At 48.8% G+C, this 12,035-nt stretch overlaps 1 protein-coding gene across 5 annotated transcripts; it reads right to left on the reverse strand.

The window, feature by feature from the left end:
* Positions 1-176: 176 nt before the first annotated feature.
* PIGV (phosphatidylinositol glycan anchor biosynthesis class V) lies at positions 177-11,474 on the reverse strand. Of its 5 annotated transcripts, none has more exons than XM_061392198.1 (5): positions 9,880-11,474; positions 8,796-8,880; positions 6,958-7,092; positions 2,802-3,923; positions 177-1,271 (listed from the first exon to the last, which is right to left on the reverse strand). In XM_061392198.1, exons 3-5 carry the CDS (start codon positions 7,033-7,035, stop codon positions 990-992), a joined length of 1,482 nt encoding a protein of 493 aa, XP_061248182.1. In that variant the 5' UTR covers positions 7,036-7,092; positions 8,796-8,880; positions 9,880-11,474; the 3' UTR covers positions 177-989. The 5 variants fall into 5 exon arrangements, with proteins under 5 accessions (XP_061248182.1, XP_061248211.1, XP_061248200.1 ...); XM_061392227.1 differs by lacking the exon at positions 9,880-11,474 and adding an exon at positions 9,522-9,873; XM_061392216.1 differs by lacking the exon at positions 9,880-11,474 and adding an exon at positions 9,427-9,873.
* Between the last annotated feature and the right edge of the window lie 561 nt (positions 11,475-12,035).

Below are 12,035 nucleotides of genomic sequence, written 5' to 3' on the forward strand. Positions count from 1 at the left end.
TGAATTCTTAATCATTGCACCAAAGGGAAGACCTGTATTATTTTTTTTGAAAGATAATTTATGGGATTTCCCTGGCAGTCCAGTTTAGTGCTTTCACTGCAATAGCCCGGGTTCAATCCCTGCTAGGGGAACTAAGGTCCTGCAAGCCAATGTAAGTAATAAAAATAAAAAGGTAATTCATTACAGATATAAACAAAAGTTTAATATGCATATCTTTGTAAGATCATATAAATAAGTGAACAAATCATGAAAAAACTCATCAGAAACAACATCCCATTTAGAAAAGATGGTCCCATTTTACTTACTATCGCTGCTACACTGTTCAGGCCTCCATCATCACTGTGTGGACTATGACCAGCTTGTCAGCTAGAGCCTTTGATGAAACTGATATTTAAATTTACATGTGGGTAGGTGGTAAGTTTCGGAGAAGGCAATGGCACCCCACTCCAGTACTCTTGCCTGGAGACTCCCATGGACGGAGGAGCCTGGTGGGCTGCAGTCCATGGGGTCGCTAAGAGTCGGACACGACTGAGTGACTTCACTTTCACTTTTCACTTTCATGCACTGGAGAAGGAAATGGCAACCCACTCCAGTGTTCTTGCCTGGAGAATCCCAGGGATGGCAGAGCCCGGTGGGCTGCCGTCTATGGGGTCGCACAGAGTTGGACACGACTGAAACGACTTAGCAGCAGCAGCAGCAGGTGGTAAGTTTAAGACTATCTCTGCTAAGGTTGACTGACAACATAGATCTGGAATAAGATTTCTTCCTTTATAGAGAAAACAGTTACTACTCTAAAATTTGCCACAGCAAGGACCAGAAAGGGTTCTCTAGAGGCTTTCACTTTTTCCATTCCTAACCAACGTTCACCTACAGAGAGAGGTTCTAATGGACGGAGTAAGGATTCCAGGGAGCACAGGCAGCCCCAGAGTGTATTTGTACTTTCAGACCCTGGTTATGTCTGCTTCAGGCCTGTCCCCTAGGTCTCCAGGTTATGTCCAAGGCAGCCAGTTGCAATGGAGGAGTAGTCCCAAGAGCCAGTAAGTCACGAAGTAGCCTAGAACGCATCGTGTGACCAGAGAACAAGTTTTCCAGTTGTACAAGAGTCCCATGATAGAGTTTCTGGGGACCTTTTGTCCTGGTGGAGGGTCCCCTGCAGGAGGCTTCCCAGGCACAGCCTCTAGGGATTTCAGCAGCGGTTCTTGATCCAGAAGCAAGTGAGCTGAAAACCAGTACACAATAGGAGTGGAGGAGCATAAAAACCTGGTGAGAACCTGGAATCATAAAAGGGGGAAAATCCACACATTTATTGGAATGTCACTGTCTCAAATGGGATAAGGCTGGGACCTCCCTGCTTCTGGGTAAACTATAGCTCCCAGACTAGGAATGTATTGTACTGGAAAAGATATTCATTCAGCAGAGCTTAGTATCTGCCTTATAAAGCTGTGTATAACACCAGCCAGGTGACTGAAATGTTACAAGTAAACATAGCTACAGACTAATTACCACAATAATGGGCCAATCAATACTAAAAACTCCATGGGGTCTACTTTTAGCCCAGGACCAGGACTCTAAACTCTCGGCTGGGGACCTCCCTGGTGGTCCAGTGGTTAAGACTCAGTGCTTCAAATGCAGGGGGCCTGGGTTTGATCCCTGGTCAGGGAACTAGATCCCACATGCCACAACTAAAGATCCCAAGTGCTGCAACTCACACCTGATGCAGCCAAATAAACAAATAAATATTAAGCTCTAGGCTGCCCCTGGGGCTTTGGGAACCTGAAGCGGTTCTCGCATGCCCTGGGGATGGTAAAGCAGAAGGAAAGGGGCAGGGGATCCTGTGGTTCAACACGGCCCCTCTGGGGGACTCCAAAGCCAGGTCTCCAAATGGTCTCCCTTATCTCTGGAAACTCTAAGCTTTGCTGGCATTCACTCCAGTAGCTAACCTGGCTACAAACACAGAATGCTACTTTCTATTTCCCCTGTGCCTCTTATTCATATAGCTCGGAGAACTTTAAAGACAGCCAATGTGCACCTCCAAGAAGCAGGAACTGCTGAAGAATGACCAGTATGGAGACCAAAAGACTTCCCCGGAGTCATGCTGACCTGAGGTCACAACCAGGAACAAAAACAATCGGACATACAATCAAACCCTTCCCATCTCTCTCCATCCTCACCACTGACCGAATACCGCACAAGACGTCCCCTCCGAACACAAAGCCCCTGCCAGAGCTCAGAGTACCTCAGAAAGCTGGCATTCAAGGAGACATTCCAGGTACAGCTGTATGTTAGAGGAAGGTCCCAGAGGCATCCTCTGTGCTCATCCCTGTAACTCAGTCAGATCAGGTCCTTTTAGGACTCTCACCCATGCCCTTCCATCTGCCAGAGTGCTCATCCTCTGCTTCTTAAATGGAATTCCTTCTTACTCTTCAGGACCCAGCCTACACATGACACCCTCCTCGCCTCCTTGGACAGCTGACTACTGTTTCCTCTGTGCTTCCACAATGCTTTATCTCAAAAGGATCTCCTCTTCCATTCCGCTATACTGTGCTTTTACCTTTTACTTGTTAAATGTCTGCCTCTCCATTTTGACCACAAGACCCACTAGGGCAGCAATCTTATCTTATTCATGTTCCACCCTTAGTGGTCTGACCCAGGGACTCACAATAAAAACACCCCCAAATAGTAGTTGAATGAATAAATTAGGTACAGGTCACTCAAACGGAAGAAGTCAGCTGTCTTGCCTGTTCCTGACCAGCGGGTGTGGCCTGTGTTCACACCTCTTCCCAGCCAGGAGTCCACCTCACCTGAACATGCATGCACAGACTGCCAAACAGCAGCAGCGCTGCAGCATGGACCAGGTACACAAACACCCGAGGACTGAGGAATCCAGGTTCAGGCTTCTCCAGGGTCTTTTTGTTCTTGCTCCTTTGCATCCCAAGTGTAAGGAAGAGCCAAGGGTGGGTGGTCACGTATGTCCAAGTTGCCCAGGCAACCAATATAGCCATCGGTGCAGCCAGTAGAAAATTGGGCACCTGCTTGAGTTCAAAGTATCTCAAAAAGCCAACATTCCAATAGATATCCTGGATGTAGCTGTATATTAGGGGAAGTCCCCAGGAGCACCAAGGTGGCTTGTTTCCCTCTGCAGTTCGGTAGCCCTGGTCTACAGCTAATTGCAGCAAGGGCTGAGGAATGGGGTGGGCTGAGCCTGGCAGACAGAACTGGGTATAGGCGTAATACTGAAAGAGGGCAAAGGGAAGGCCGAGTGTGAACACTGACAGGAACACAGAGCCCATCAGCTTCAAGAGCTGTCTCAGAGCATTGTGCACCATGAGAGATGAGAAAAAGCCTTGGCACTGAGAATGTATGAGGAAGCCAATGTTGACTAGCCCATTGGAGCGTACACCAGTGGCCAGGGCAAAAAGGAGTCCACTAGTCCAGCTGTGGCCCCTTTCCAGCTGCCCCATGGCGCTGAATGTCAGGAGAGCAAATAAAGCTTCTGAGTAACCAGCAGTCAGGAAGACATTGGCGGGGCTGAGGCAGAAGAGCAGTGCTCCATAAAAGGCCTGGCGGGGACAGCGCAAAACCAAACAGCCCAGGTCATGAAGTGCAAGTGCAGCCAGCGCGGAAAACAAGGAATTGAGCAGTGCTACTGAGATGAGCAGGCAACTCCGTAGGTTCAGTAACCCCCACAGGGGTCTCAGCAATTCAGCCCCAAGCAACAGGACCAGGGGGAAACCAGGGAAGAAGGCAAAGTTGTGCTCATACAGGTAGCCGTGCTCGGCAATGAACAGGAAGTGTTCAGCGTCCCAGTGAGATAGGCCACCCAGAAGACCTTCCACGAGTTGGTCTGCAGAGCCAGAGGGGGCGAGGCGAGGAGGAGAGAAGGCTTCTGCACGATGGTCTGGGATGATGGCATTGAAGACAGCCTGTGGGATAAAGAAGAACTAGTACTTTGGTTGAGCAAGTGGAAGAACTACCATTTAATAAAATGAGGAAGAAAAGACACGTTGGGGAAGAATCACGAGTTCAGTTTGAAGTAGATGTTCCAGTGTAGCGGTCAATGAGGCAGTGATATATATGAATCTTGAGGGTGAGGAGAACCATCAAGGGTGGAGATATAAATTCAGAAGTCGTAAGTGGATGGATAGTATTAAAAGGTGTAGACTGAATGATATCACCCAGGGAAGAAGTGCAGATACAGAAAAGAAGAGCTCTGAAGATTGGGTCCTGGACATGCCATATTTAGAGGCCCAAAGAGAGCGAGGCTCCAGCAATAACGGTAAAGAAGGAAGGGTCGGTGAGGTAGGGAGGAATCAGAAGAGCACAGTGTCATAGAACCAAGCAAAGCAAAGGAGTGATCGGCTCTGTTAAATGTGGTTGACAGGTCAAGTAAGATGGGAACTGAAACTGACCACTGGATTTAGCAATCCAGTGAAGGTCACCAGTGACTATGACGAGAGCTATTTCACTGAAGTGGAGGAGAGAGAAGACTGCCTAGACTGGGTTCAACAGAGAAAGGGAGAAGGGAAACAGTAGATACAGACAACTATCTGGAGGATTTTTGCTGTAAAAGGGAGCAGAGATGGGATAATAGGTGAATGACATTGTGGGGTCAAGAGAAATCTTTTTTTTTAAGTGGGAGGCGTTTGTTTGCCAACGGGAATAATCCAGCAGAATGGAAACCACTGTGTACGCGAGTGAGAAAGGGAAGCGTTGGTGGAGCAAGCAGAAGGGCATGGAATCTGCTACAGAAGTGGAGGAGCTGACCTTAGTTTAGAGAGGACAGACAGTTCACCCCGCCTTCAGCAGTGAAGGTGCAGAGGTGCAGATGTAGGTTTGTGGATGGCTGTGGAGGAAGTATTCAGAAGGTTGTTTCTTATTGCTTCTATTTTCCTGAATTTTCATTCAGGAAAACAAGCTAGAGAAAAGGTGCTAGAGACTTGAGGAAGTAAGAAAAATGTGTAAAGTAAGTAATTTCTGACCCCAGCTCTCAAAATAGCCTGTGCACTGGATTTTCAAATACAAGATGCCTGGGTTTCTTCTCTGCTCCACAACATTGATTTAACCAGTATGGGGTACAGCCTGGGCATTTAGGTTGTTTTTAGCTCTCCCAGGTGATTCTGATAGGCAGAAAAATTTAGAGAATACGTAGGGACTGGACCAGGGAAATACACTAAGATTGCCAGGCAGCACTAAGGACTCACTTGGGTTAATGGTATTGAATTTAAAGAGAGACTAGTTAACAGAGTTGTACGCTTTTCTCTGAGCAGATGCAGGCGCAGAGTACACATGGAATTGAATTTAATCAAGGTTGGGCTTTTGTCTTGTGATTAACACAGGAAGAAGGGAGCAAGTGAGTTGTACATGTATGCATTGTAGACCATGGACTCTAAGCTGGGTAAGAAGGGCAGCTGAAGCCACGAGGTGAGTGAGGGACAGGGAACAGAGCTAGAATCAATGGCTAAGTCCTGAGGGAGTAAACTGCAAAGACAGGAGATAGTAGTTAGATGTATCAGCTTTATTAATATTGAAACCACCAAGAAACATACAGTAATGCTGGGAAGAGCAAGAGTGAATCAGGAGCTAAAACCTTCAAGGAATGAGGAAGAATGAGCTGTCACTAGCAGAGATAACAGAAACAATGAGGGGTAACTGGGGATATAACCTGATGGCAGGAGTTTTAAAGCTGCCAGTGGGGAAGGGGAGGACAACGAAATAGCATTATTATTAAATGTGTTTTTCCCCATTAGACTTTCTCTTAAGAGGAAAGAGATCATGACTTTTTATACTCCCACCTAGCAATTCTTTGAACAGAGCAGGAACTTAATAAAATTTGGTGGCTGAGTGAACAGCACAGATGAAACATGCTTGTTTCCAAATCACCTGAATTAGAACCCCCGCTTCCTGGTACCCTATCCCAGGTGCCATCCAGTCACAGCACTGCTTCCTTAGTTCTGCCAATCCCTCAGTTGATGCTGGTTCAAAGCCATCATCAAGTCAGTTTTCCCAAGCCTGGCCACAGGAGTACAACCTCATTTTTAAGGCTCTTTCCTTTTTGGGTCAATTTCTTTACTAGGCCACTTTGAACAGTGAAACAAGTGGGACAGGACTGACAGTCACAGGGAACAGTCCTCGGCTCCAAGCTGAAGACGCTTTTAACTAAACCTGGGACCTAGCAGAGCCTGTTACGCCGCATATAGTTGGGGAGGAGAGCGGAAAGGAGTTTTCCACAAAGGAACCAGCTATGAGCCTGAGATAATGTGCTTGTGATGAAAGGCACACAGAATATGTTGACAGAACATCCCTAGGCTGCTGACGTACATTCAACAATAATAGATACTGTGGACCTACAAGCAGTGGGTACTGTGCTAGGCACCATATATAGTTCATATATACCTGAAATCGGATTAAAATATTGATCAAGGGCAGCCATGGAAGGGAAAGGGAGTTGCAAAATGCACTGGAGGTTGTGTGTGGGTGAGACAGGAAGGGGACACAGCTAGGGAAAGAGCAGAAGACACTGATGACTAAACAGATAAACACAGATGGTCGCAGGACAGTGCCCCCTCTCTTTCACTCAACTGACTGATACTGTGCTCAGCCTCCTGGTTGGGGACCCAGGGTAAAGGCATCAGGTTACAGAACATCACGGTCTGGTGGAAAGATCACTAGCCCAGGGGTAAGGAAACCCGGGGTATGATCTTGGCCCTTTTCTAACTTGTCTTGTGACTTTAAGGAAGCCATTGAACCTTTCTGGGCCTCAGCCATTTCATGTGTATAATAAGAGATTAATAGATCATTTCTAAGAGTCTGTCCACTTTTCAGCTATGTGGTCTAGGTCTCTAGAGTTCTTACCACGTGGAGGGGCACATCTGGGAAACCGAAAGATGAGGCCTATTCTTAGCATCTAGCTCAGTCATGTGGCAACGGCATGTTCGGGACAAAAGATCAGAGACTGACCTGCAGCACCAGAGTCAGGACACGGCAGCTGACTGCAAACCCCAGGACCTCCTTCCGGGATGGGTCCAGGGGCCACATCCTCTCACCACCAGGAACTCAGGGGGCCTGCTGCCAGGGCTGAGCTCCCTCAGGCTTCTAAACACAAAATCCAAGGAGGAAATGTCACACATGGGCAGAAAGTAAATTCTTGAAAGCGTTCTTCATAGAAACACCCTCCTGCTTCAGCATTATTATGGCAAACTTAACCACCTAACCTCCTAGATGAAGAAAAAGCATCTTAAAGGCAGATGGGACTGCCTCCCATCACTCTGAAGCACTGTATTCTTGTAGGGAAGTTCCACATTTCCTCTAGGCAGGAAGCTGGAAAGCTAAGCTCACAGAAAACCTTTAAAAGCCTGTTGAGAGCCCCTGTGCGGGAACTAAAGGCCTGGGTTCAAGTCCTGACTTTCTCATCCATAAGTTTTCATTTTGTTCTTTTCAGCTTCAGTTCTCTAGGTGTAAGTGAGATTGGACTCTTTTTGTCTGTTTCATGAAATTGTCATGATGGTGAAATGGGCTGAAGTGTGAAAAAAGCACTACCAAATCTACACTGCGGTTGCTATTATTTGGTGTGTGCCCTTTCCCTCTTGCCCAGAATAATACACTAGGTCCCAAACCAGAGTCCCAAAAGTGGGGCATAGAACTGAACTGGAAGACCATAATGACTACACACTCTAGTTAAGCTCTCTGATGTGTGTTCAGTTGGTCTGTTAAATTAAGTGGAGAAGGAAAAGAAAACCACCACTCAGCAGGACTTCAGCCAGCTCATATTGCTAAAACAAACTGAGAGGGACGACAAAGTCGACTACTACAGATGGAGAAACTGTTATTTCCCATCTCTTCATTGGAATGGCAGCAATGTATAAACAACTGCAAAGCCATTCTGAGGGAAGGACTGCACTTTATGGCTTTTTTTTTTTTTTTTTTAAACACAATTCCTTGGGTTCACAGAAGTAGCAATGGCTCTTACAGAACCAGTCAGAAATCAGAAGGGAGGGCAGGAGCATCAGAGGCAGCTCATCAACTTGGGGTGAAGAACTAACCCTAAAGGAAAAATATTGTACTTAAACTGAGAAATTAAGAGGGAGGGCTGGAACACTTTCCTAACACCAAACCTTTAAGTATCACTTGTTTCTGGAATTCTGTGACCCTCACTAGACTATGTGATATGCTCTCATTACCCTCTCCCTTGTCGTCTTTACAGTTATTGCTTATTTAAGTTGTTTATGAGAGCAGGGGTTTTGTCTATCTTGTTTCCAACCACCCTTCCAGAGCCTCGCATTACACACAGGCACATTAAACCTGTGTTCTGATTAGTGGAAGTGGCAGGAACTGGATATGGCTTCACCAGTTCACTGGCTCTGGAAACAAAATCTCTGCTCCAAGTACTCCTCCCACCATATCTCACGTTGAGAGCAAAACAAAGTCATAGAAGCCACAGGAAAATACAATTTTTGCAGAAGCAACAGTTCTCTTTCTTCAGCACAAGGGGGCGCCTGTTGATTACTCCATCACCAGGAGGCCTGGAGGAAGGGAGGGGCCACCAACGCCACACCGGTTTGCTCATCAAAATTCAGTTCAAAGGCAAGCTTTCGAAATCCCCAGAGAACAGCGGTAGTTTGTGAATCTACCCAACATTGCCAGTATCTGACTCGCTGAATCGAGAGGAATCGTAGAAACAAGAACAGCCAAACTTACACGGCCGCTGGTTCTTTATCCTAGGATGAATTCACTTTTTCCCTTCCTTCACTTCCTATCCACATGCAGAAGAGTCGGGAACAGAAAAGCACATAACCCACCTCTGCCTCTTCACCAGGCTTCCATTCTTCCTTTCGTCTCTCGAGACTCAAGCTCTAGACCCAGCGAGCACACAAGACGTGTAGCCTACACTTAGTTTGCAGGCAAACCAAGTAAAAACAAGAATAAAGCCAGTGAGCTCTCCCTCTCAGCTAATTGCGGCCCTCACTTCCCAACAACCCCTTTACGAAAGCAGACTCTGAACTGGCAGGACACTTACAGAGCAACTAGTTTTACTCTTTTCCCTTGAGATAAATATGCCCCAGGGAAGTGAGTAATAAAAACTCTCCAGAGTTTTTACACAGAGAGCTCATTAGACCCTGTGTAATTACCATCGCCATTTTACAGATGTGGAAACTGAGGCTCACTAGATCAAGTGGCACACCCAAGGATATATTTAAGGAGAATGTCTTTTTTTTTTTTTTTTTCTGTCTGAAACATCAGTCTTTTCCACCAGCCCTCACTCCTGCCAAAGCGGATGCGCTCTTTCAGAGCCAGGATCTCCCAACTCCAAGCTCAGTACTTGTCAGATGACAGCGCATGCTCTTGTATGCTTAGGGCAGGGAGGGTCCCATCTGAGCAGACAGGAAAACCTGTTGAATCGGAGCCCTGGACCCTTTGGGTAAGACTAACATCCTCGGGGGCGAGGGGTGTTGTTCGGACCCAGGGTCCTCGGGACCAGAGGCCTTGCTGGCCGCCGGCTTCAGGGGCCGCCTTCTGCCGCCCACCCGGGTCCGAAGCCCTTTCCAGCCGTTTCCTTTTCGACAAGAGTCCCAAGCAGAGATTGGGCATCTCTTCTCTCCAAAGGGCCACGGCTCAGGGGTTACTCCGGAGGGGGCCGGCGACGCCTGGCCCGGCCTACGACCGGAAGGCAGGGGAGGGCGAGAGGCTGTAAAGGAAGGGGCGGCACTGGGAGGCCGCTATGGCGGAGGGGGCGGGGCTCCTCGCTTCTCGGCGGCCTCCGCCTCATTTCCCTCGGCCTCCGTTTGACGACTTCCCTCCCCCGCCCTCAAAACTCCTAGGCTCCGAAGCTGGCGCCGGATCCCCAGCGCCGGCGGGTCTCAACCTCCCAGGCGGGGCCCGAACCTTAGCTCCTCCATCCGGGGCTCCGAGCGGGCGCGCCTGCGCACTGGCTCCGCGGATGGCGGCCCCGCCCCGCTCCTGCCGGGAGTCGGAGCTGCCCCGCCCCCTCCGCAGCGGCCATGTTGATTCCGGGAGAGCGGGGCGGGGACGGCATAGCCCCTCGACTCAGCGCCCCTCTGCCTTGGCCCCTGCCAGCCTTGGTGACACCTGAGGAGTGCCCGCTCCGCCAGCCCCTTCCCCCCGCCTTCAGTTAGTCCTCCAGGGCTGCTGTCTTAGCGTCGGTGCTCTTGGCCCAGTTCGAACCACCCCTCAAACATCCATAAGTTCCCTTGAGGGCCGAGGCCCTCGGAGTTGGGGGCTGCCCTGCGGCCCTTTCACTGAAGCCAGAGCCGCATTTTCCCTCCTGTCAGGCAAGAACAGCTCAGGACAGGGCCTGGCACACAATAGCTGTAGTTTGAGTAGAAAGAAAAGCCTTCTTGGGGTTTCTGTGGCCAGCAGCGGCACCCCGCATCTTGGGTGTGAAGAAAGTGGGGGTTCCCCCGGACTTTCCCCTCCTCCGGCTACTAGGGACCTTCTGTCCTGCTTCAGTCCTCAGCCCCAAGTCAGGTGGCTAATGAGGGTGGTGAAGGAAACTTAAGAGAACGCCCCCCACGACTCCTTTCTCCTTCACTGAAGCCGTTTCTCTCGTAGGAAGTGGGGCCAAAAAAGAAGAAAAAAGAAGCTAACTCAACAAAACCGTCTGTTAGGGAGGAGCGGCCAGTTGGTACCCCTGTAACGGAAACTGTTAGAACAACTTTGCACCCTCCTTAGAGGAAACAGATAATAAATCCTTCTCCGTTGGTGGATTTCTCGTTTCTCAGGATTCCAGAGCCCTTTGTGGTTTCAGTTATCTGCCCTCCAAACGAAGCTAGGGTCTGGGTTAGCCTCTGGCCACAGCCCTGGCTGAGGGAGGGGTTTATCTTCCGCCACAGCTACTCCTGTGGGTGGGAACAAAAGAGGTGGTTGCTATCTCTCCAGGCAAAGACAGGCAGCTCACAGCAGTTCTGTGGGGGCCAGGGACTGTATCTTTGGATTCTTCATAGCTCATTTCAGGCTCTGAGACCTAAATTGCCCTCAGATATTTGTTGTGTGTAAGGTGGATCTATCACGTTTTAGTCGTGGAGTGCTGGAGACGGGGGGGGGGGGGGGGGGGGGAATGGAGCTTAGAACCCTAGGTTTCTCAGTGACACACCCTTGTTCTCGGCTCCAGAGGCATGTGAGTGAGTCGGCAAAGCTGTGGGTTACACTCGTGACTGGGGCCTAAGGTTGTGGCTTGAATCTCTAGACGTCTTTGAGGCTCCAAGCAGTAGTGTCTGCAAGGACAAAACCGAGAAATGAACCATCCTTCCTTTGTGAATTCACAAGGGAAAAAGACATGCATTCTTAAGATTCCCTCTGTTCACACACCAAATTCTCTCAAAAATCTACTTGTGAAAAGGACAGGCGTCTATTGTGACAATTCAGAATGTTTTTTTTAAAACTCAACTGTCACCCTTCAGAGGTAGAACTTTGTCCAGATCTTCAGCTCTACTTTCTTGCAATTTCTCCTTCCTTTCCTTCTCTACTACCCACCCCCCTCCTCTTCCGCTCTGTTTCCTGTTTCATTTTCTGGCTCCTGCTCCGACTGGAAAACAAGGAGGCTGAATCTTGTGCTCACAAAGCTCTGGCTTGTCAGAATGGAGGAAGACTTAGGTGGGATGTGAGGGGTTCTGGGCCTCCAGGACTGTGAGTAAGTAGTGGAGGAGGCAGCTCTCTAGTCTGCTTTTAGAGTCTGCTGCTAAAATGGAGCCTGCAGCCACACAGGGAGCCAGCTGAGCGGCCAGCGCTGTGGGAGAGCCAGGGAGGCAGAGACTTACCCAGGGCTCCCAAAAGATTCTACACCACTCAGCCACTTCCCTAAAGAAGTAAATACGCCACACCACCAAGACACGGTTTCATAATACAGATCTCTGACTAAATTAACCAATGTAAGCAGTGTACCACTGTTTCTAGAATCCTAGAATGTAAGAGAGTTAGAACATTTCTCTTTCTTGAACTTGCCTAGCTATGCTCTTGCTGTTTCCTCTGCTTGAAATGCTTCACTGCCGATTACCCTTTGGCCAACCCACTTCAGGTCTCAG

The sequence above is a fragment of the Bos javanicus genome, chromosome 2 (genome assembly GCF_032452875.1).
Source record: "Bos javanicus breed banteng chromosome 2, ARS-OSU_banteng_1.0, whole genome shotgun sequence".
Taxonomy (NCBI): domain Eukaryota; kingdom Metazoa; phylum Chordata; class Mammalia; order Artiodactyla; family Bovidae; genus Bos; species Bos javanicus.